This window comes from Sciurus vulgaris (genome assembly GCF_902686455.1).
Source record: "Sciurus vulgaris genome assembly, chromosome: 2".
NCBI lineage: Eukaryota > Metazoa > Chordata > Mammalia > Rodentia > Sciuridae > Sciurus > Sciurus vulgaris.
Window position 1 is genome coordinate 164,453,117 of NC_136462.1, and position 26,976 is coordinate 164,480,092.

General features: G+C 35.0%; 1 protein-coding gene across 3 annotated transcripts in view; it reads right to left on the reverse strand.

Annotated features, from left to right (window-relative positions):
* MACROD2 (mono-ADP ribosylhydrolase 2) overlaps positions 1–26,976 on the reverse strand; it is a 2,108,743-nt gene that overhangs the window by 1,584,120 nt on the left and 497,647 nt on the right. For all 3 annotated transcript variants that reach the window (XM_079128517.1, XM_079128510.1, XM_079128511.1), the window contains exon 4: positions 17,092–17,121. In XM_079128517.1, coding sequence (XP_078984643.1) covers positions 17,092–17,121 — 30 coding nt within the window. The remainder of the gene's footprint in view (positions 1–17,091; positions 17,122–26,976) is intronic.

Consider the following 26,976-nt stretch of genomic DNA (forward strand, 5'->3'; position numbering starts at 1 on the left):
TATATCTATATATCTACATGTATAACTAGATATACATATAATAAGCCAATCTAGTATATTTCAAATAAGAGAAGAAATGAGAAAAATTATAGAAGCTTTCATATCAGTTCATGCGTTTGTCATTTCTGGTGCTTTTCATTTCTTCTGTGGTTTCACATTGCTATCTGGTATCATTTTATTTCAGCCTCGAGTATTTCTTTGTGTATGTGCACATTTGTATTATTCGTTCTTTTTAGATATACATGAGAGCAGAATGCATTTTGACATATTATACACACATGAAGTATACTTATTCTAATTTGGATCCTACCCTTGTGGTTGAACATGACAGGGAGTTACACTGGTGGTTTATTCATATATATATATTTTTTTTTATTGTAAACAAATGGGATACATGTTCTTTCTCTGTTTGTACATGGCGTAAAGGCATACCATTTGTGTAATCATAAATTTACATAGAGCAATGTTGTTTGATTCATTCTGTTATTTTTTCCCTTCCCCCCACCCCTCCCACCCCTCTTTACCCTCTATACAGTAGTTCCTTCCTCCATACTTGCCCCCCTCCCTAACCCTAACTCTAACCCTTCCCTCCCCCCCATTATGTGACATCCTCCACTTATTAGCGATATCATTCGTCCTTTGGCTTTTTGAGATTGGCTTATCTCACTTAGCATGATATTCTCCAATTTCATCCATTTGCCTGCAAATGTCATAATTTTATCATTCTTTATGGCTGAGTAATATTCCATAGTATATATATACCACAGTTTCTTTATCCACTCATCAATTGAAGGGCATCTAGGTTGGTTCCACAGTCTGGCTATTGTGAATTGAGCAGCTATGAACATTGATGTGGCTGTATTTCTGTAGTATGCAGATTTTAAGTCCTTTGGGTATAGGCCAAGGAGTGGGATAGCTGGGTCAAATGGTGGTTCCATTCCAAGTTTTCTAAGGAATCTCCACACTGCTTTCCATAGCGGCTGCACTAATTTGCAGCCCCACCAGCAGTGTATGAGTGTACCTTTCTCCCCACATCCTCGCCAACACCTGTTGTTGCTCGTATTCTTGATAATCGCCATTCTAATTGGGGTGAGATGGAACCTTAGGGTGGTTTTGATTTGCATTTCTCTTATTACTAGAGATGTTGAACATTTTTCCATATGTTTGTTGATTGCTTCTAGATCTTCTTCTGTGAAGTGTCTATTCATTTCCTTAGCCCATTTGTTGACTGGACTATTTGAATTCTTGGAGTAGAGTTTTTTGAGTTCTTTATAGAATCTGGAGATTAGTGCTCTATCTGAAGTATGATTGGCAAAGATATTCTCCCACTCTGTAGGCTCTTTCTTCGCATTGCTGATAGTTTCCTTTGCTGAGAGAAAGCTTTTTAGTTTGAATCTATCCCAGTGGTTGATTCTAGCTTTTATTTCTTGTGCTATGGGAGTCCTGTTAAGGAAGTCTGGTCCTAGACCAACAAGGTGAAGATTTGGACCTACTTTTTCTTCTATAATCTGCAGGGTCTCTGGTCTGATTCCGAGGTCCTTAATCCATTTTGAGTTTAGTTTCGTGCATGGTGAGAGATATGGGTTTAGTTTCATTCTGTTGCATATGGATTTCCAATTCTCCCAGCACCATTTGTTGAAGAGGCTATCTTTTCTCCATTGCATATTTTTGGCCCCTTTGTCTAGTATGAGAAAATTGTATTTATTTGGGTTTGTGTCCGTGTCCTCTATTCTGTACCATTGATCTACCTTTCTATTTTGGTACCAATACCATGCCGTTATTGTTACTATTGCTTTGTAGTAAAGTTGAAGATCTGGTATTGCAATACCCCCTATTTCACACTTCCTGCTAAGGATTGCTTTAGCTATTCTGGGTTTCTTATTCTTCCAGATGAATTTCATAATTGCTTGCTCTATTTCTGTAAGGTACACAATTGGGATTTTAATTGGAATTGCATTGAATTTGTATAGCACTTTAGGTAGTATGGCCATTTTGACAATATTAATTCTTCCTATCCAAGAACATGGAAGATCTTTCCATCTTCTAAGGTGTTCTTTAATTTCTTTCTTTAGTGTTGTATAGTTCTCATTGTAGAGGTCTTTCACCTCTTTTGTGAGATTGATTCCCAAGTATTTTATTTTTTTCGAGGCTATTGTGAATGGGGTAGTTTTCCTAATTTCTCTTTCTGAAGATTCATCACTTATGTATAAAAATGCGTTGGATTTATGGGCATTGATCTTGTAACCTGCTACTTTACTGAAATCACTTATGAGTTCTAAGAGTTTTCTGGTGGAATTTCCTGGTTCCTCTAAATATATAATCATGTCATCAGCGAACAGGGATAGTTTGAGTTCTTCTTTTCCAATTCGTATCCCTTTAATTTCTTTGGTTTGTCTAATTGCTCTGGCCAGAGTCTCAAGAACGATGTTGAATAGAAGTGGTGAAAGAGGGCATCCCTGCCTTGTTCCAGTTTTTAGGGGGAATGCTTTCAGTTTTTCACCATTTAGAATGATATTAGCCATGGGCTTAGCATAAATGGCCTTTACAATGTTAAGGAATGTTCCCACTATCCCTATTTTTTCTAGTGTTTTGAGCATGAAGGGGTGCTGTATTTTATCAAATGCTTTTTCTGCATCTATTGAAATAATCATGTGATTCTTGACTTTAAGTCTATTAATATGGTGAATTACGTTTATTGATTTCCTGATGTTGAACCAACCTTGCATCCCTGGGATGAAACCCACTTGATCATGGTGCACTATCTTTTTAATATGTTTTTGTATGCGATTTGCTAAAATTTTGTTGAGAATTTTTGCGTCGATGTTCATTAAGGATATTGGTCTGAAATTTTCTTTCCTTGATGAGTCTCTGTCTGGTTTAGGTATCAGTGTGATATTGGCTTCATAGAATGAGTTTGGGAGGGTTCCCTCCTCTTCTATTTTATGGAATACTTTGAGAAGTATTGGAATGAGCTCTTCCTTAAAGGTTTTGTAGAACTTGGCTGAGAACCCATCTGGTCCCGGACTTTTCTTTGTTAGTAAGCTTTTGATGACTTCTTCTATTTCAGTACTTGAAATTGGTCTATTTAAATTGTTTATGTCCTCCTCTTTCAGTTTAGGCAATTCATATGTCTTTAGAAACCTGTTGATGTCTTCGAAATTTTCTATTTTGTTGGAGTATAGATTTTCAAAATAGCTTCTAATTATGTTTTGTATTTCCATCCTGTCTGTTGTGATATTTCCTTGTTCATTCCGAATTTTAGTGATTTGGGTTTTCTCTCGTCTTCTCTTTGTTAGTGTGGCTAAAGGTTTATCAATTTTGTTTATTTTTTCGAAGAACCAACTATTTATTTTGTCAATTTTTTGTATTGTTTCTTTTGTTTCAATTTCATTGATTTCAGCTCTGAGTTTAACTATTTCCTGTCTTCTACTACTTTTGGTGCTGTTCTGTTCTTCTTTTTCTAGGGCTTTGAGCTGTAGTGTTAGGTTGTTTATTTGTTGAGTTTTACTTCTTTTATTAAATGCGCTCCATGAAATAAATTTCCCTCTAAGTACTGCTTTCATAGTGTCCCAGAGATTTTGATATGATGTTTCTTTGTTCTCATTTACCTCTAAGAATTTTTTAATTTCCTTCCTAATATCTTCTGTTATCCATTCATCATATAATAGCATATTGTTTAATCTCCAGATGTTGGAATAGTTTCTGTGTTTTACTCTTTCATTTATTTCTAACTTCAATCCATTATGATCTGATAGAATACATGCTAGTGTCTCTATCTTCTTGTATTTGCTAACATTAGCTTTGTGGCATAATATATGGTCTATTTTAGAGAAGGATCCATGTGCTGCTGAGAAGAAAGTGTATTCACTCTTGGTTGGATGGAATATTCTATAAATGTCCGTTAAGTCTAAATTATTGATTGTGTTGTTGAGATCTATGGTTTCTTTGCTCAACTTTTGTCTGGAAGATCTGTCCAGTGGTGAGAGAGGCGTGTTAAAATCACCTAGTATTATTGTGTTGTGGTCTATTTGGTTTCTGAAATTGAGAAGGATTTGTTTGACATACATAGATGAGCCACTGTTTGGGGCATAGATGTTTATGATTGTTATATCTTGCTGATTTATGCTTCCCTTAAGCAGTATGAAATGACCTTCTTTATCCCTTCTGACTAACTTTGGCTTGAAGTCCACATTATCGGAAATGAGGATGGATACTCCAGTTTTTTTGCTGAGTCCATGTGCATGGTATGTTTTTCCCCATCCTTTCACCTTTAATCTATGGGTATCTTTTTCTATGAGGTGAGTCTCTTGCAGGCAACATATTGTTGGATCTTTCTTTTTAATCCAATCTGCCAGTCTATGTCTTTTGATTCATGAATTCAGGCCATTAACATTCAGGGTTATTATAGAGAAATGATTTGGTTTCCCGGTCATTTGGTTCATTTTTAAAATTTTGTTTATTTATTTGTTTGACACAACTTGTTTCCTCCTTTATTTGACAATTCCTTTAGGATAATTCCTCCCTTTGCTGATTTGCTTCTTTGTTTTTCATCTCTTCCTCATGGAATATTTTGTTGAGAATGTTCTGTAATGCTGGCTTTCTTTTTGTAAATTCTTTTAGCTTTTGTTTATCATGGAAGGATTTTATTTCATCGTCAAATTTGAAGGTAAGTTTTGCTGGGTATAAGATTCTTGGTTGGCATCCATTTTCTTTCAGGGCTTGAAAAATGTTGTTCCAGGACCTTCTAGCTTTTAGGGTCTGGATTGAAAAATCTGCTGATATGCGTATTGGTTTCCCCCTGAATGTAATTTGGTTCTTTTCTCTCACAGCCTTTAAAATTCTGTCTTTATTTTGTATGTTAGGTATTTTCATTATAATGTGCCTTGGTGTGGGTCTGTTGTAATTTTGTGTATTTGGAGTCCTGTAAGCCTCTTGAACTTGATTTTCCATTTCATACTTCAGATTTGGGAAATTTTCTGATATTATTTCATTGAATAGGTTGTTCATTCCTTTGGCTTGTTTCTCTAGGCCTTCCTCAATCCCAATCATTCTTAAATTTGGCCTTTTCATGATATCCCATAGTTCTTGTAGATTCTGTTCATGATTTCTTACCATCTTCTCTGTTTGTTCAACTTTGTTTTCAAGGTTAAATATTTTGTCTTCAATGTCTGAGGTTCTGTCTTCCAGGTGTTCTATCCTATTGGATATGCTTTCTATGGAGTTCTTAATTTGGTTTATTGTTTCCTTCATGTCAAGGATTTTTGTTTGGTTTTTTTTCAATATCTCTAACTCTTTATTGAAATGATCTTTTGCTTCCTGTTTTTGGTCTTTTAACTGTCGATTGGTGCGATCATTCAATGCTTGCATTTGCTCTTTCATCTCATCGTTTGCTTCTCTGATCATTTTAATTATGTACATTCTGAACTCCTTTTCTGTCATTTCTTCTGCCATGCTGTCATTGGGTTTTGTTGATGTAACATCTAGATTTGTTTGCAGCATTTTCTTTCCTTGTTTTCTCATATTGTTCAGATATCAGTGGACCGCTGAGATATTGCAGATTTCCTCTGTTGATTTACAATGTCCCTGAAGATTTCTATATATATCCCCTCTTAGCCTTCAGTAGGCTGAAGTCTTGGAGGAAGTTGATAATGCGGTGCTCCACAAGGAAGCTGCCTCTCTAGGAGTGGTGGCCTTCAGGTGGGGTATATTCCCTGCTAGTGGGCAGAGGTGCCTCCACTTGTTGACCAATGGTCATCCAAAGCGGACCTAGGCTGTGGGCTGAGGCAAGGCCTGTTTGGGCCTGTGTCTCTGGTTTTACCGTCCTTGTGGGGAAACCTCAACCAGGCAGGGAAGACTCACACAGTGGGGAGGTCTCGCTGGTCAGTTTCCTCCTAGAGGTTTCCCTCAATTTACAGCTACTGCCTGGGCTGGGCTGCCTTCCTCTGCAAAGTTTCCAGGGGCCCGGCCCTACCTCCTGGGCCTGGGAGCCTCACCCTTTGCAGATGAATCTCTTTAGGCTGCCCCTCCTCAGAGAATTTGCCCACAGGCCTGGAACCTTCGCTCCGCCCTAAGCCTATCTCTGTGCGGCTCTTCCACCCAGAAGCCTCCTAGATCCTGGGACCCTGTTCTGCACCTAATCGCCTGGCTGCGTGGCCCCTCCTCTGAGCAGCCACCTGTGGCCCCGAACAATCGCTCTGAGTCCCAGAGACCCGCCACAGGCCTCTTCCTCCAGACAGCCGCTCAGTATGCCGGTGCGGTCACTAGGAGTCCAAGAAACTCACTTCGTGCCTCCTCCTCCCACCAACCACCCGTAGCCCGGGGCAATCAATCACTCCGAGTCGAAGTGACCCTCCCCGTTCCTCCTCCTTCTCCAGATAACCCCCCGGGTGTTCAGGAGCAGTCCCTCTGAGTGGCTCTGAATCCACGTGACCTGCTGCACGGGTCCTCTGGGCACCGCCCGGAGCTCAAGTGCGGCCACTCAAGACCAAGCGTCCCACCACGCTTCTCCTCCAGGCAGCCCCCCTGTGTTCAGGAGCTGTCACTTTAAGACCAAACAACTCACCACTCGCCTTCTCCTCTGAGCAGCCGCCTGGAGCGCTAATGCAGTCACTGCGAGTCCAAAGGACCCGCCGTGCTCCTTCTCCTCCTTCTCCTACTCCCCGGGGTTCAGAAGTGGTCAGAGTCCAAACAGCTCGCCACGCAGCCCCTTCTCTGGCAACCGCCTGTAGCTCTGGTGTAGTCACCCGAATCCAAGCGGCCGCTCCTCTTCCTCCTCGTCCTCAGGGCAGGCCCCGGTGTTCAGAAGCGTCGTTCTGATTCCAAACAGCTCGCCACGCAGCTTCTCCTCTGGCAACCGCCTGTAGCTCTGGTGCAGTCTCTCCGAATCCAAGTGGCCACGCTCCTCTCCTCCTCCTCAGGGCAGGCCCCGGTGTCCTGAGTCCACACAGTTCTCCTCGCCACTCTTCCCCTGGGCAGCCGCCGGAGCCCCAGTGGCTGCTCCGAGTCCCAGCGCTGTGCCGAGCGGCCTCCTTTACGGCGCTCCCAGCTGTCCGAGTTCACTGCTCCAGCGGGGGGAGGGGCTTCTCGCCGGCAGTTCTACTTCACAAAGTTTCCTGCGTTCCGGGACCCCCGTCCCATCCGGGATGCCCCCCCAGGGGGTGAGAGTCACCCGGCTGCTTTGAGTTGGTCCCAAGCGTCTCAATATCTCCTCTTTTGAATCCTGAGTCCTGGAGCAACATGAAATGCAGCCACCCTCTAGGCCGCCATCTTGAAAAAACCGGTTTATTCATATATTAACACAGGAAAGTTATGTCCAGTTTTTTCTACAGTCTTTCCTATTCCCAGTACCCCTCCCATCCCTTTATTCCCCTTTGTGTAATCCAATAAACTTCTATTCTTCCCTCCACCACTCTTATTGTGTATTAGCATTCGCATACCAGAGAGAACATTCAACCTTTGTTTTTTTGAAACTGGCTTATTTCACTTAGCATGATAGTCTCCAGTTCCATCTATTTACCAGCAAATACCATAATTTCATTCTTCTTTAAGGTTGAGTAATCCATTGTGTATATATACCACATTTTCATATCCATTCATCTGTTGAAGGGCACCTAGGTTGGTCCATAGTTTAGCTATTGTGAATTGAGCTGCTATAAACATCGATGTGCCTGCATCACTGAGTTTAAGTATGTTGTTTTTAAGTCCTTTGGGTATATATCAAGGAGTGGGATAACTGGATCAAAAGGTGGTTACATTCAAAGTTTTCTGAGGAATCTTCTTACTGCTTTCCAGAGTGGTTGCAACAATTTGCAATGTATAAGTGTATCTTTCTCTCCACATTATCACCAATGTTTATTGTTACTTGTATTCTTGATAAGTGACATGGAATCTCAGTGCGGTTTTACTTTGCATTTCTCCAATTGCTACAGATGTTGAATATTTTTTCATATATTTGTTGACCATTCACAGAAATTCTTCTGAGAAGTGCCTGTTCAGTTCCTTTGCCCATTTATTCATAGGTTTATAGGTTTATTCATAGGTGTGTGTGTGTGTGTGTGTGTGTGTGTGTTACATTTTTTGAGTTCTTTATATATCCTGGAGACTAATGCTCTATCTGAGGTGCAGGTGGCAAAAATTTTCTCCCATTCTGTAAGCTCTGTCTTCACATTCTCGATTGTTTCCTTTGCTGTGAAGAAACTTTTTAGTTTGATACTATCCCATTTATTGATTCTTGATTTTACTTCTTGTGCTTTAATAATTTTGTTAAGGAAGTCAGTTCCTAAGCAGACGGATGGAGAATTGAACCTATATTTCTTATTTCTTATATGAAAGGTCTGAAGTCTTTACCCAGGAATGAAGTTCTTCATTTTTGAAGAACATATTTACTGAATATTGAAATCTTGACTAGAAGGCTATTTTACTTTCCTTTCAGCACTTTGAATATTTTCTTCTCTTATTTTCTGGTCCTCATATATCATACAATAAGGTATTTGATAATCATACTGATGCTCCCTTGTACATATATATCTTATTGATTATTTCTTTGTCTCCTGATGCTTTCATAATTGTCTTTGTCTTTCCTGAACTTTAATATATTTTTAACTCTCTTTGTATTTATTTTATATATGATTAAGTTTCTTAGATGCATAGATTAATACTGCTGACCAATTTGGGGAATATTTTGGCCATTTTCTCTTCATATATTTTTATTCTTTTCTCTTTTTAGGACTCCTAGTACAAACACACTGTAATACTGTTCTTGCCTGACAGCTCTATGAGGCTCTGTTCATTTTTCATCAATCTCTTTTTCTCTTTTTCTTCAGACTGATTTATTTTTCTTTTGACATCTTTCATCTACCATTCAATCCTCTCAAGATCTTAGCATTTCATATATTTTACTTTCCAACTCTAGAATGTTATAATTTCTGTCTACTTTTTAAAAATACCTGTTCTATTAATTAATTGTTGTGATACTTTCCTTTAAGTCTTTAAACATGTTTCCTTAAGTTACCTGAATACATTTATTATAGCAGTAAAATATAATGCCCTGATTTCTTTATCTTAATCCAATATCTGGAATCACTTGGAGATAGTTTTTATTGACTACTTTTTAACAGCAGTAAAATATGTATATATATGTACATACATGGAGATATGTATCACAAACTTTACCATTTTTACCATTTTAAGTATACAGATCAGTAGATTAAGTACATTCCTACAATTGTGCAACCACTACCAGAACTTTTTCACTTTCCAAAACTGTAAATAATAACTCCTGATTCCTCCCTACCTCTACCAGTTTCCTATAGCTATCATTCTACTATTGATTCCCTTTTTCCCTCTTGAGTAGTAGTCATAAATTCCTGAGTCTCTACAGGTACTTTAAAGAACAAACAGGATCTATATTATAGCATTTCTGAACCCAATTATTTTTTCCTCTGAGGGTAGCTATAGAGGTTTTCTTGAGTTGCTTTTGTCTGCTAACTTACTTGGTCTAAAGCATGTGAAATATGTCTCCTCCATGATGAACATCCTCAGATGTCTCTTCACGGATTTTTAAAATCTTGTTTTTATTTTTAATATTTGCTTCCCAGGAAATAGCCAGATTTCACTGTAGCTTAATTTGCAACCAATGACTGGACATTTTGCATAAGTACTTTGAGACAGGTTTTCATTCTCTGCTAATAAATTGTATAGGTAGGAGATTAAGTTAACAGTACAATGCTTATGATGGGAATGTGGAGTTTAAAAATTTCAGTTAAAATGTTTTGGGCTCTTCAATATTTTATTCGTCCTAACTTCACTGAGATTTTGATCTTTCATCTGTGAAATGAGAATAATAATAATATTTATCTACAAGGAATACTGATAGGACTAAAGTGATAAGGTATATGCCATACTTAGAATAGTAACTGGCACAGAGCCAGCACTCCTTAAAGGTTAGTTATTATTATTATTCCTTAATCATCCATCAACAGTTAGTTGATGTCAGACCTTCTGCAATATCTGAGGATACAGGAAGTGAACAAAACAGATATACTCCATGCCTTTTCAGAATCTATATATTTTTTTCTCTATTTTTAAAATTTTTTTATTTGTTCTTTTTAGTTATACATGATGGAAGAATGTTTTTTGATATATCATACATAAATGGAGTATAACTTCCCATTTTTGTGGTTGTACATGATGTGGAGTTACACTGATCGTGTAGCAGAATCTATATTCTGACAAGACAGAAAAAAAGCTACCTAAGAAAATTTACTGACTTTGAAGGGAAACACAGTGGGGAGGATGGGAGTGAAGATAACTAAATAAAATTTTTCTGACAGAACAGGGAGGTTATACTAATGAAGATGTAGGATTATTCCTTCTTTAATAAATTTGGCTAGTGAATTACATTTTTCCCAGTTATAATGGATATAAAACCTGGAACTTTGCAAAAATCTTTTTGATCTATGTCCTGAAAAGCTGACACTATAAACCCAGACATTGTAACACATTTGTAAGTTGAATCTGCTCAGCTTCCAAGACATGGCAGAGTTGTTGGATATTTAGCCTAGTGAGGGTTTTGTGCCCCTTGTATTTATTTGATTTTTTTATTTTTTCAGAAATAACCCTGTGACAGAAGCAGATAATATATTTAGCTACAAACTACTGATATATTGTGTGTTTTTCAAACTTCCTATTTCTCTCTTCCTGCTGTCAGTAGCTGAGTCCACCAACGTTTTCCAAGCATAAGTTCCATTCAACCCAAACCTCAAAACTGGTTTTCGAGAATCAGGTACCCAAGAAGTCTCAACTCTTGAACCTGGAGTTTGACTTGGGTCACCAAGGGTCTGGATATTAAATGCAATAGTCTCCCGACTGTTGCCCAGGTCTTCTTTGATGCCATTTGGATTTAGGGCCAGGTGTCCCCATGAAGAGATATGGTCTTCCTGCCATCCTTCAAGATACAATACCAGTCCTTCCTGTGTGCTCAATAAGCTTCTACATGTTTCTCTATCCTTACTCTCTTTTTCAGGTCTGGTTGCCAGCTGAACATAAAATCTGTGGGCTGTCAGTTCTCATCTGTGGGATTTCTTGTTCCTCCCCAGTACGAAGTATGTACCTGAACAGGGAAATGCTGCTGTTTCTTATTCCTCTTCAGGCACCTAGAGCTCACACAGTCCTGCCCTAAAGTCTGTGTTAAGAATTCCTTCTTCTTGTCTGGTAATGCTGCATGAAGTTGGAAGACTGCATACTATAGTAGATAATTATTTTGTACTCTAACCATTTAAATGCTTGAAAGAAGTGCTCCTCACAAACCCCACTACGCAGATGAAATGAATTGCTGTTAGAATAATCTGATTGCATATTTGTATGTAAAACCCTTGGGCTCATTTGCAGATAATTAATACAGAGTTATCTATATTATCTCCCAGTAAGAGAAACTCTCCTCTACTATACACAGATATTTAAATTTTTGTTATCCAACAATTCTGGTTAGTCCCCTTTATTTGGACATAAAATCACCATATTTTGCAATTATCCAGCACCTTCCATCTTCCAGGTTTAGACCATAATGATAATAGTACTAACTACAGTAATAAACATCTATCTAATTACTTTGCATTTGAAAAATACTTTACAATGAAAAATTATTCTGACCTAGTATAGTAGTTAGTTATCATTATAATAATCTTTTCAGAGATGGAAACTAGTATGCAAAATAATAATTTGTCCTAACCCATAAAAAAAAAATTAATGACTCTTGGCCAAAGAGCTGTTGTGAAAGGAGATCGTGTACACCAAAGGGCCCTTTTCAGTGGTCATTTCTGTGAGTCCACAATTCCTGCAACTGGACTCCTGGGGATCTTCTTGGATTTGTTATAATTGATAATAACCAGATTCATTCATCCCAATACCTACTGTGTTCCTCCAGTTTAGGGGGTAAATGAAGGCAGTTCCAAAGAATGGAAAAAGATTCTTAACAGTGCCAAACTTGAGAAGATTATAAAAGTGAATCTTAAAAGAATTTTAACACTGTGGATTACTATGCAGCTATAATCAGATAGAGTAAAGAAAACATGGTCTACCATAAAATGAAAGGGATATAATCTAGTCAGACCAAGTCACAATAGAATTGACTGCACTACTTTGTTAGAAATGGTTTATCCAGCTGTGCACTCAAGGTCATATTCAGAGACTCTTTATATTTGCTACCTCATGCAAACTATCTTAATGTATGAAAATATATCAATACAAACAAGCATTAGGAATTCTCTCTGCAAGTACAACTGTCCAAAAAAGAAATGAGTTCAGAGCAGTGGCTACTGACCTGATACCGCTTAACTCTGTCCATTGGGTCACTCTTAAGTTCACAGGAGAGCAAGAACCTTCTAAAGAGATGAAGGTCCATTGGTACATGTCCTGCTTTCATTTCAGACAAATGGCTTTCCTTGCATTCCATCTGGGGCTGGGTTCATTTTGTATTTAGCAGTACTCACTGTAATCCTTTACACTTACAATTGTAAAAATTAATCTGCCACAGTATCACCTTAGGGGTAAGGTATAGAAATACAGTATTGATACAAATATATAAGTTTTGTGTAGACAGGTTTTTAATTGGCTTTTTGAAGATTAGATGGGTTTTTATTGTATATGTATTTTTATTTATTTTTAGATATACATAATAGTATATTTTGACATATGTATATATTTATGATTAAAATTGCAATCATACAAAATTATGTTTACAAAAAGTCAATATTAATTTGCACTCTGTCAGGAACTGTCACTTTAAATGTGTAACATGATGCCTCAGGTACTTTGACAGACTAGAGGAGGAAGCATATCCCATGAACAATTGTTCTATTTGGATTCAGTCAGCATATTCTGGTTTTTTGCTAACTACTGCATAAATGAAAGAGAAAGAAATTATCTAAAGCATGAGTTTGTAAATTTTATTCCTATTATTCATGATCTGAAAGGAATTGAGGAATTACCTCTTTAATTCTACTTTTGTCCTAATTTGTTTCTTTATATAATTTAATGCTATCTACAATGATTTCTTTATTATATTTTCTAAAAGTACTATCATTACAGGACCTCGTGCATGTAAAACATCCTTATTACAGATGGTTAACATGCATTTAAACTCTAATGTTTTCTAAAATTAAACCCAAATACACACAAAATGGTATATGAATTTGGACAGCAATCCAAATGTGACAAAGACCCTGCCATTGCATGTACTTTCAAATCATCAATAGAAGTGAGACTTGTGAAAATAAGCCAAAGGAAAGCATAAACCATGACTCAGCTGTATGTTTTCTGGTGCTCTCATTCATTATTCCTGGTGTCAAAGGAAAAAGTAAGTTTGAAGAGCAGAGATATATTAAAATTCACAGAGCAAAGACAAAGAGCCCTGGAATGGGAATCAGAAAAACTGTCTTCTCATTCAGACACTGCCCTTTATAAGTTGTATTATCTTAAAGAAGTAGCAAAATACCCCTAAGCCCTCAACCACTAAAAGAATCCTACTAATAATAAATAACAATGAAGTGGCAAAGAGAACACCATGCACTTACCTTCTCAAACTCTTATACACATGCAAATCCATTTTGGTTCATGATCTCCCCTTTTCCCTCCCCTTTTCCCTCCCCTTTTCCCTCTCCTTCCATTCTCCCTCCTCTACTCTACTAGACTTCCTTCCACTCATCTATTATTCTGTATTTGATTGGTTCTTTATGTAATTTTATCCTTTCTTCCCCCTTTATTTTATTCTGGCTTCCACATATGAGGGAAAACATTCAACCTTTGAGTTTCTGCGTTTGGCTAACTTCACCTAACATGATATTCTCCATTTCCATCCATTTATTGGCAAATGCCATAATTTCATTCTTTTTAATAGCTGAGTAGAACTCCATTGTATATAAATATACCACAATTTCTTAATTCTTTCATTTATTGATGGGCATCTTGGCTGACTCCATAATTTAGCTATTGTGACTTGTGCTGCTATAAATATTGATGTGGCTATGTTGCTATAATATGCTGATTTTAGATCTTTGGGGAAAATACCCAGGAGTGGGGATCACATGGTAGTGCCATCCCTAGTGTTTTGAGGAATCTCCATGCTGCTTTCCAGAGTGGTTGTTCTAGTTTGCAGTCCTACCAACAATGTACAAGTGTTTCTTTCTCCCTACAACCTCACTAGCATTTATTGTTTTTCATATTCTTGATCATTGCCATTCTGACTGAATTGAGATGAAATCTTAGTGTAGTTTTTATTTGTATTTCCCTGGTTGCTAGAGATGTTGAACATATTTTCATGTATTGGCCCTCTGTGTTTCTTCTTTTGAGAGGTTTCTGTTTAGTTCTATTGCCCATCTATTAATTGGGTTATTTGTTGTTGGTGGTGGTGGTGTTAAGTTTTTTTAGTTCTTTGTTTGAGTTCTGGATTTTAATTCCCTATTGGAGGGAGAGGTAGCTGGCCAAGATTTTTCCCCATTCTGTAGGCTCTCTCAGCTTCACATTCTTAATCATTCCCTTTGCTATGCAGAAGTTGTTTAGTATAAAGGCATATCACTTACTGATTCTTGGTTTTATTTCTTGTACTTTGGGGGTCTTGTTAAGAAAGTTGTTTTTAGCACTTATGTGATGGAGTGTTGACTCTATGTTTTCTTATAGCATTTGTAAAGTTTCTAGTATAATTCCTAAGTCTTTGATTCATTTCAATTTGAGTTTTGTGCAGGATTAGAGAGAGGGGTCTAATTTCATTTTTCTATAGATAACTATCCAGTTGTTAAAAAGGCTGTCTTTTCTCCAAAATTTATTTTTGGTACGTTTGCCAAATATTAGATGACTATTGGTTTTTGGATTTGTCTCTGTGTCTTCTATTCTATTCCATTGATCTTCATGTCAGTTTTGATGCCAATCCCATGCTGTTTTTGTTACTACAGTTCTGTAGTATAATTTCAGATCAGGTATTATTATGCCTCCTACTTTGCTTTTCTTGCTTAGTATTGCTTTGGCTATTCTGGATCTCTTATTCTTCCAAAGGAATTTAAGAATTGTTTTAGTTTTTTTTTTTTTTTTTCCTTTCCTAACTCTATGAAGAATATCTTTTCTTTTTTTTTTTTCTTTTTCTTTCTTTCTTTCTTTCTTTTTTTTTTTTTTAATGAGGACAATCCTTCCTAGAGTCAAAGACCACATTGCAGGGATGAATATGGGATTTCAGGGAAATCAGCTTAAAGAAACTGACTCATTTTGGTGGCATACTTTATTATATTTTGCCTTTCCTGGTCCTCCTAACCTGAACTCTATTTATGATGACTAGAGTGCCAGGAGCCTTCATGAACCCTGAAGTGTGGAAGCTCCCTACTAGGAGGGAAGAACAGAAAAGAGCTTGAGTCCTTGATGACACCATGGAATCACCATGGAACCATTTTAGTCTACATCTACCCTGTTTTACATGAGACAAAAGTATATTTCTGTCTTTTTTAAGCTACAATTTTTTGTTTTGTTTTTCCCATTATGAGAAGCTAATGTGGTTTTAACTAATATAGTATGTCAAGTCACTTTTTAGAAATAATCAACAGTAATAAATGAATTGTCTAATTTGTCTGCTGTTATAATTTGATAAATATATTTAAGTAGATTCAATTTCCACTTTTCTTTATGTTATAAACAGTATTATTCAAGTTCCCTAAAATACTAATATGTCTTATCATAGTATTATCAAATTATCACTATGGGCAATTTACTTTAGTAATGTTTTCTTCACCTATTGTGATTTAAAAGGAAAAAAAATTACTGTCAATCTAACTTCTAAGGAAATTTGTTTTCAATTCCCCAAGAATAAAATAAGAGATACTATGAAAAATCTTATAGATTTATATTTTGTAAAATAAATTAGGGAAGAAGAAAAGAAATAGACATTTACTAATCCCCTACTTATTCTGCTACATACCAGACATGTTTGCTTAATCCCTATAATAAGCATTTTATGTAGGTAGTTAGTATTACTCTCGTTTTTTAAAGTAGAGGCCCATAGATACTAAGTAAACTTTCATGATCTTCACATAATAATTCCAACTTCAAATCTCATATTCTTTTCATAATAATTAATGTAGAACATGCACAGATGAGATAATATGAAGAGTATTTTCTAGTTTAAACTATTTTCTATTATTCTTATTTCTATGATTTCTTTTTTAAAAAAATCAATTGATTCTTTTTAGGAAAAACAATTAAGTTTTAATTCCCAAACAAAAATTACATTGAAACTTTCTGTTTAAGACCAGGAAAATTTTTAAAAGTCCTTCACAATCCAATGGTACCTACTTCAACCCTGAACATGAAAAAAGAAAATAAGAACAAAACAGGGAGGGAGAGAGAGGCCCAAATGATTTATGTTCATCTGAATCTTATATGAAAAGGACCCATTTTTTAATAGAATTTTATCCCTTTCTATATTGTATATGTTGGAGCTATGAAAGCTTTCATTTTCCTAAACTAGAAATAAAAAATTCAATTAGTTACAAGATTTTTGTATCAAAAAATTCTCAGTACATGAATCTCTTCCTCCTCTCATTTTTGTTACTTTTTCTTTTTCCTCTAAACAAGCATGAAAATAAAGTTAAGTGTCAATACTAATTTCCTTTTTATTTTTCAAAGTAAGTAGATGATATATTAAGTTCTCAGAAACAAACTCATGAAAAGCAAAAGAAAGTCAATATGGTGAAAAAAAGAAACCACAGTCTCCAAATGGATCATTGCGTTAGAATTCATATTAGAAGTGACTCTGTCATCTACTATGCATGTGCTCACGTCAATAAACGATAACTGTTACACAGTGTGCCAAAGGTAGAATTACAAGGTTTGACAAGAAGAAAAACTGTCTCCCACATATTTTAAGTCAGTCCAAATAATATTTAGGCAAACTGAAGACATTTCTATCGTGAACTATTTTCTGTAATCGTGATATTTTCGTAGTTGATAGTTATAGCAAAGTTAGCTTTCTTTAAAGTATCACAGAACTTAACTAAACATCTTATCATTGGTATAATAAAATGTATTTTAAATTAAATAATGGTCAGAACTTACCACCACCTCCTCCAAGAAGACTGGCATTTGCTGTGTAAAACAAAATAAAACAAAAGATGTTAAATATGTGTGTGTGTGTGTGTGTCTGTGTGTATACAAAATATAATATGAAAGACTAGTTCAAGAAAAAACTAGTAATTATCATGTGTCTTAGACAAATACATATACACAAAATATGTACTTTCATATAAATTAGCTTTTATAACTTTTTTTGTATTATAGAATTAAAATATTTCACTATTTTGCCTCTTTCATCTTCAAAGAGCTATTTTTATAATGCACATCCTTCTAATAAAATTAAGTACATATTGAGATACTTTTATACTCCATCTGTATCTAAATTAATCTTCTGAGTTTTCCATTTTATCAAGTAGAGATAGGACAATGTTATTTAGGCAATTCCAGTGGTTTCAAAGGACAATGTAACAAGAAAATATAATGATATTTTAAATTAAATTAAACACCATAAAACAAATCTCAGGACTTTCTGCAGTAAGAAATAACTCAAAGTGAAATAGTAACACATTTATTACTTTTTGTATTAACTTTTTATTTGGGGAAAACAAATATTAAACAATTTGTGCAGTTTCTTATCCATTTATACATTCATTTGTCCCAAATATTTATAGATGCCAAATGAGTATAAGAAAAATTCCATTTGGATTTAAGAGGTCGAATTTTCTGAAAGCTCCATTCCAAGTTTTTGCTGCATCATTAGACATTATGCCTATAGGTATTTAAACATTATAATCAGAAAATGGAGTTCAATACATACTGCACTATGCTTTATTCCAAAGAATTCTTTTGCATCATAGGCATTACTTCATGCCATTAAAACATTTTTTTAAAGTCCTACAGAACCTGCAGTAGTATTAGGAAAGTAGGTTGCAATCACCACTCCCTTTTTGTGGAGAAAACTGAATTAATAAAAGATTAAATAAATCATTTAGAAAAGAGGAGTGACGATCTTTTACTTAAAATTTTGTGTGCTTTCCACAGACCATGCATGGCCATAATTGAAGAGGAGTAAATATCCATGTTAATGATCCAATAAATAGATAATGGATCATGTGAAGAACAAACGCCCATATTCACAGCTCCATGAGGTTAAATATGTGATGGCTTGCTGATTATTATAACACTAAAGAGACTACCATAAAAATGTATGGAGAGCAAATGCCCTTGAAGATCTTCTTAATAATTCAATATTAGAGCATCAAAATTTATCTCCTATGATCTTCCAAGTACAGTGCTTTCTAGTTGCTGCTCTTTCCTTCCCCTTAGTGTTTTTGTACCAAACAAGGACAGTAGCACTGCCATTAATTAGAAACAAAATTTCACTTCTGATGACAAAATTGTGTGCCATCCTATCACTCAAGTCTCCAAATTCCTCTGCCTTCACAATGAAAGTGTTTAGTATTTACACAACTTTAGCCAGGACTTAACATCCTGTCGCAAATCTGGCTCTGTAACTGCTGAGGTGCTAGCTTGTTGAAGCAGTTCATGGACAGATATTGAGAACTCTAATTTGTCTCAGACCTGTTGGTGAATGAGGAAAATTTCATAATCAAGGCGTGTCTCTTGGCTAATTCAAACATTTTCTAAAATCATAGCTACATGCATTTATAAAACCACGTGGCATTTCACACACCTGCTGATTTTTTATTTTCATATTTGATGGAGAACTACTTTCCTTTCTATGGGTTTTCAGAGCTCTGAGATTTCATCTGTTGTTCTCCAATGTTCACATATTCATTCATAAGAAAAAACACATTTCCAATAATAAACAACAACAACAATAAGTAGTAGCTCTTCACTCAAAGTATTATGCCCAGGAGCACAATAACAATATAGTCTATTTTCATCCCATGTTTTTGCTTAATAAAGGTGGTGCTTTTCTGTGTTGAGAGTACAGCCCAAGACCCATCTGTTTAACCAGGCACTTGTCCAATAGATGTGGGTGGATGAGTGGGAGTAGGTGTAGGAACTAGAATTCCAGTCCTGGCCTACCATCAAGTCAGTTTATGTCAAATGTATGCTCATGTCTAGATAAGCATATCTGTAAATGTGAACATTTCCATAGAACTATTCTTTAAAATTATGGCATTCCACATGGTACACAATTACTTAAGAAATTTCAAGTTCATCACCATTGCTGTAATGAAATCTTAAATTAAGATGCTTAATCATATTCAGATCTGTTTCAATAATTAGAATCCTAATGATAATTTATCTATTTTATCAATATCTGTTATCTAAATTTTTTAAAAAGTTGACTTTATTAGCTGAGAGTCAAGGTAATTTTTTTTTAGTAAAAGTGACAAAAATAGACCAATAAGAGTAAACAGAGTGAACTCCTATTGTAACTTCAAATATTACTTTGCCTCCACAAAGCACAACAACAAGGGATTATCCAGCACTTATTGGTCAGATGATTCAATATTTCTTCAATTTTATGATATTTGTGTATCTATAATTAATAATCATTTAGTATCTACTTAATTATTTCTAATAAATTGAGATATAGCCAAATCAGATTTTAAGTTCCTTGAAGACAAGGTGTGGGCTTAATATAAGTTTAGTCTATATCTAATGAATTCTCAATATATTTTAAAATATGAGGTAATTGGTGGTTTTACTCAATTATTTTTTTATATAAGAGGTATTTATTTATTGAAGCATATAATAAGCAAACTTTGGCTTTTTATGCATAAAATATTTTAAAAAACCTCGAAGTTTATTCTAGATGCTTAGTGATTAAGAATGTATGAAATATATTTATGTCCCTATGTAAATTTCTTGCAAGAGCAAATAATGAACAAGCTTTGTGTTATTCCTGGGGTTTCACAAAGGCAAAGGAGAAAAGGAAGAAATAAAACCTGAAGTTTATGAGTACAATGCAACTGCTTCTTAAATAAGATTTTAAAACCTCTTCTCTAGGTATGCTTATTAACCAACAGATTTGAATTCATATTCTCTGAAACAAAATGCCCCTGTAATTACCAGAAGGGAGGAATAAAATCAAATTACAATAATTGTCTCAAAGATTGAGTCAATACAAAAATTAAAACAAGCCATTGCAAGTTAGTGAATATGGGTATTGTTTTCCCTCTCTCCACCCAAAATAACTCAATGAGACCAAATTTCATGATTGATAAAGTAAAAACAACATTGAACATAAAATAGGAAAAAAGATAATCTGAAGATACAGTAATATATGGAGAATTTATCTAATACGGTCAACAAACATTTAAGTTTTTAAAGTTCACGAATTTTTTTTCTTTTATTTAAACCCAGTTTTAAAATTTTTAATTAAAATTGTCAAGAAGGCATAAATATTTTCAGTTTAATGCATTAAGCTTAAAAATCTAAATATAATATATGGAGCTCTTTCTTGCTGATAGTATATTCTTTTGTTTGTCTCAAAATATAAATGAAATGTTATACTATTTTCTTTCTAAAAAATCTCAAATGACCTTCTATGTATCTTCTTTAGAATAAGATTATTAAAAAATTAAAAAGAAAAAGAAAGTACCCAAAATAGATCATATCAAATTGTGGATCAAATCATGAAAAAATAAAATTATCATACACTACAAATAATCATACCCTAACATAATATCAATAATGCAAGACAAAGCTAAAATGTATCAGACAACTGATACGCCCTTTTAGTCTATGTGTAAATTAATAAAAAAAAAATAGTAAACTGAGAGCCATGTGACCTGTATGTTAATTCTACTTCAGTTGCTAAATAGCTTGGTGATTTGCGCATGCCATCTTTCACTCTCTTATTTATCTCCTTTCACCAGAAAATGAAAAATCAACCAATAATTGCAAACAGGTTTCAAACTATTCTGATTCATTAATTAGCAGAAACTGTACACTGATTTGAGAAAAATTCTGAGGCGCAATCTACATTCAGTGGAAAAGAGCACTATGATCAATTAATAATGTCAGTCATGGTCAGAGTGGGCTAGGGAATATTAAAATGGCAGCACATTTCCATATTTTTGGGTCTCTGATCAGATAACTTTTCTCAGGATTGAAAGTTTTTGATGCAACAAAATTCTATTCAATAATCTTTAAAAAAGAAGCTGCTAACATAAGATATGCCAGCATTGTTTTTTAACATTCTTCCTTTTCTTTTTCTTTCTTTTTTTTTTTTTTTTTTTGGCAGTGCTGGGGATTAAACCCAGGGCCTTGTGCTTGAAAGGCAAGCACTCTACCAACTGAGTTATATCCCCAGTCTGTTCTTTAACATTCTTAAAAATTCTTGCAGAGTTTATTTGTCTGAAATAATCCATTCTGAAATAATCTAGAGGTGGGAGACTAGGAGTCAAATTGGCTTGATAAATGTTTGAAATAACCTTTTATTCTACCTGCCCAGTAATTTCTGTTATCTCCATAGTAATTTCTGTTATCTCCTCAGTAATTATTTGTCTTCCCACTTCATTTCTACTTCACCCAAGAAAATCTTGTCAAACAAGCAACAGTCTGAGAGACTAGTTTTTAAACATCGATTAAAACTATTTGTGCAGAGCTTTGGTTTGTTTTCCATCATAATAAAAGAAATTATACTTGCTTTTATCCTACAAAATTCTGACCTCCTAGCTCCATTTATTTATTCTACTGTCTTTTTTCAATAGAGCACATGGAGTGTCAAAATTATTGTTGGCAACAACTTTCCCAGGAACTCTACTGAAAACAACAATTTCATTCACAACATGCTATTCCAAAAGATACAAAAGCTGAAATATCACCCTTTAGAATGGCACACATTAAGCTCTGAAACTCAAAGTAGTAAGTGCTAAAACATCTAAGTTTAAAATCCCAAGTATGTGGGTGACTCTAGAACCACTTTACGTAGGGAACAACCATCTCAATTGATAGCTGTGGAAATACAATCTATACAGACAAATACATCCATCAGTTTAGCAAAAGTCCATTGTTCATGCTTACCAGATCTGTATCTTCCAAAAAAAATTGACAGACCAACAGAGGTTTGGGTCAAGGGTATAATTTTCTCCTTTGAAGTTGACAAAGACAAAATTAAGAATGGATTTAACTGTTTAACATGTAGTAACCAGGCATAAAAATATGATTAATACTTTACATTTCATGCTCACTGCAGAATTCAAAGGAACCATTGATTAAGTGGTTTCTGTGTGGTTTCTATAAACTGTAACTCACTGTGAAGCCCAAAACAGAACACAGTGACTCCTACTGTTGACAAGTAGGTGAAAATGCATCAGGAATTGGAAGACTCAGTTGATATTATTAACAAATAAAACAAATATAAAGAGAAATTCTCTGATTAAAACAGAAGGTAAAACCTAGAGCTGCCTATGATTTACCAACTTTGCCTCACAAGCTGATTTTGGGTGCTCAGTGATTTCTAGGAATACTCATTTGGTCCAAACACTTCATTTGACAAAAAGGAAAAGTGAAAGATCAAAGATGTTAAGTATTTTGTCTAGGATCAGAGACAGGAGAAGAACCAAACATAAAATAGTGCCAATCAGATGTTTAATAATACCTTCTTCTTAACTTATAAATATGTGTGTACATGTGTGTATCACATCTACATATTGTAGAACACGAGTGTGTGGAGTATACTGAACGTCACTCTATTGAATACCACCTAAGTTGATTATTAAAGGGCAAACTAAAGTATAAGGAAGCAGTTCCTAAAGCTCCACAATGCAATATAACCAGTGCAAAATCACAGAAGTCAGCACATTCTTTTATATACCAATATCGTCCTTGTTGATAGTATATTCTAGATCAATTGTAATCTTGATAATGATAATACTGGCTCAGTTACAAAAACGGGATTACTTGAGTAACCCAATCTGGGACTTTCCAAAGATCGAACAAGCATGTCTAAATAGTGGGGAAAAAATGAGTTCAAATGTATATTAGCTTTGTGATTAAAATGATACAAGAAACTTAAACATCAGTTTTAACTTGTCTTTGACAAGAAAGGTTTTTGAGTGAAAACCAATTTTCAATTAGAAAAATGGAAGTCTTGCTTATTTGAGGGAATATGATACACTTTTAGAATGATTAAAATATAAGCCTGAACATGAAATCTTATACATATACTTCTTAGGAACTTTGGCTAATTTATTTGAATAAATTCAGACAGAACTTTAAAAAAAAAAATGTTTACCTAGTTCCCTTGTTTTATCTTTCTTATATTACAGAATCTCCATTTCTCTCAACAATGAAATAGCAAGTGAGATATTTTAAAAGGTTTATTTTGTACACCATAATTTAAATGTACAAGCCAAAAGAATAATTGTTAGTCATAGTAAAGAGATGGGAAGATTAAAACACAAAGAACCTCAAAGGGAAAGGATTTGAGGATAGTGGAAATGCATGAGATGGCTCCCTTGAGGACAATTATTAAGCTGTAAAATCCATGAAAGCAGAGGTCAGATTTGTTGGATCAACTGTACCATGTATGTTTCTTGGCACAGAGTAGCTTCTGAAGAAGTGTTCGCTAAATAACTAATTAGAGAATGAACGGAAGACAAAATAATGGGAGAGAGGGAAAGGAATATTTCTGAAACAAATGAAAGGGTTACTGTAATAGTTAATGACTCCCTCACTATTTTGTACCCAAGTGAGGCTATGCTATGACAGAGTCAATCAAATCTAGGTCCTAACCCAAAGACCATCACTGACCTTGAGAAAGTTCCTTAAAGTCCAATTGATTATCCAATCTCTTAGAATCTGTTTCTTGAACAGAAATTTGATAAAATAAAGGTCATAGTATATGTTAGCTGAGAGGAGTAAAAGCGACAACCTATGTGACAGTAACCCATGGCATCTGGCACATGCTGAGGTTCAGTTAACATCAGCTCCCCCTTCCATGACCTTGATTAACATGCTGCTTCTGGCAATCATAATAGAAGTTGACAGAAAACCCCTACTACTGCAACATTTACACTTACCTTATATTTAACATTTTGTGGGGCCTGGGGAATGTCTGTCCTGGAGAATTATAGTCCTCTACCCACACTCTGAGTTGTCCTATTCTATGGCCTCATTGGAGTTTAGGGAAGACACTAGGACTTCTGCACAAAGAGTGAGGAATAAGAGCATTTTCAGATGATTATTTTAAGTTCTGTCTTGGGGCTTAGATTAATTGAAAAACAATTCTACCAACCTATAAAGAGAATGGGTATCAATAATTTTCATATTCCAACTAGTTTTTTTCCTCATCTTTTATATTTTGATTATTTAGTTCAAAAAGAATGTGGGCTATTTTATGCCAGATAGATCCTGTTTACTTCTAAAGATCCACTCTGTGCATTTCCCCCAATTCTCTGCCCAATATAGCTGACCTACACAGGCCCTCCCTTCCTGGGTGCACTCAATGGGGAGACCGAGCACACATGACAAGAGACATGAGAATGAGTTCCAAGTTTTCATTGAAGCTTACCTGAGTAGACTATGTCCATTGAACAAAGATCACTGTTTTAAACATGGAATGAAACCACCATTTGACCCAGTTATCCCACCCAGAGGGCTTAAAATCAGTATACTATAGTGACATGGCCACATCAATGAACAAATAAAGAAAATATGGTACATATACACAATGGAATATTACTCAACCATAAAGAATGAAATTATGGAATTTACTAGTAAATGGATGGAACTGGATAATATCATGCTAAGTGAAATAAGCCAATCCCAAAAAACTGAAGGCTGAATGTTCTCTGATATGTGGATGCTGACTCACAACAGGACAGAGGGTAAGAGGAGTTGAGGTTCACTGGATTGGACATAGGGGTGTACGGGGAAGGAACTGAGGGTGGGAATGGGAAAGACAGTAGAATCAATTGGATATAACATTCCTATGTTCATATATGAATACAGGACCAATGTAACTCCACATCATGTATAATCACAAAAGTGGTAAGTTATACTCCATGTATGTATGATATGTCAAAATAAATTCTATCTACTGTCATTTATAACTAAAAAGAAAAAAATCACTGTTCTAATAAAAGTGCTTTAGTTTATAACATGACTTTCTTTTTTAGTTCTGATATCCTCTCCCTCTGTTAGTTTTTTGAGTCTAGGGTGGGAACAACAGCTGTGCTGTTGGTAGCCTCTGGTTTCTGAACAATTCCTGAGGTTTTCCTAATCCATATCTGGCTCCACCTCTTTTACTTATTCCCTTTGTTAATAAGCCCATCTTCAATTATCTTAATGTTACCATTCTTTCTGTTTCCTGTTGGGAACTTGATAGAACATATGTGGTTTGTACAGATAGGTCAGTATTGGTGGGTAATCTAAATCATAGCCTTTCACAAGCTCCTTAGTTCAGATAATTATGAGGATGGCCTTTGTTATTATGCTTCAATTTGGGGATAATCAATATAGAACACTAATGTTTTATTTGTTAAACACAAACATAAAATATAACAATATATTAAAATAGAACATAATTACATTATAATATGTGAAAGAATTTATTAAAATATGTAAAAGTAAGTATAATAAACCCAACTCCTCTTATCTACCATTCCTTTCCATTTTTCCACTTTCACATAAATATATATACATAATTGAGGCTTCTGGTGAATATTAAAAAAATGTAATTGCCATATAACATAATTTTCTCATTTATCAATATATCATGGCCCTCAGTAACGCATAACATCCTAAAATGTTTCAAAATTTGAGCGAAAGCACTCCCATTATTGATGGCAACTTAAGTTATTTCCAGTTTTTAGTTATATATGGACAATGCTATAGCAAAAATACTTGTATGTGAGAGTGAGAGTGTGTGTGTGTGTGTGTGTGTGTGTGTGTACATTCTGCTGTTTCTATTCCATAGAATTAACTCTTCAAAGAATTTATAACAGTATATTCATCTTTTAATATTCAGAGTTTAAATAAGTTGCTATAATTCATATATTAAAATATGTATGTTAAAATCAATCAAGATTAACCAAAATTTAAGAAACATAAGTCTACTCTAGGAGCACCTAAAATATCCATATTATTTTGTCTGCCAATGAGTGATCTGAATCAAAGTGTGCATGTATATGAAGTTTCAGTTCATTGGGCTGTTTCTGATTTAAACATAAACACATCAAAGAAGAGTTTTCAATATTACTTGAAAAGATGCTCGGTCGGAATTCTGATTGACCTTAAAAATATAAATTTTAAAGTGGTCTGTTTTTAAAGTAAAAATAATAAAGTCATCTCAACTGACAGTGAGTCTTTTAAACTACTTTTTCATGTTTACCAGGTACAAATCATGACAGGTTTTAAACTTTCAGCACACTGAAAACTTAACTAGAAAAAATTAGAACAAGAAAGTTCTCACTACTTTCTAACTAAATTCATTATAAATTTAAAGTATATTTCAGAAGCTGAAGGTTAAATAAATTCAGAAGATATTAACTTAATAGAAAGCTAGGGAAATTTTATCAAAAACCACAGAAATGTACGAATGCTTCAGTTCAAAAAAGATTTGATTGATGAACAAATATGTGAAAAAATGTTCAACATCTCTACTAATTAGAGAAATGCAAATCAAAGCTACTCTAAGATTTCATCTCACTCCAGTCAGAATGTCAATTATTAAGAACACAAACAATAATAAGTTAGCAAGGATGTGAGGAAAAAAGCACACTCATACATTGCTTGTGGGGCTGAAATTTGGTGCAACCACTCTGGAAAGCAGTATGGAGATTTCTCAGAAAACTGGGAATGGAACCACCATTTGACCCAGCTATCCCACTCCCAGGTCTATACACAAAGGACTTAAAATCAGCATACTACAGCAATGCAGCCACATCAATGTTTACAGCAGCTCAATTCATAATAGCTGAACTGTGGAACCAATCTAGATGC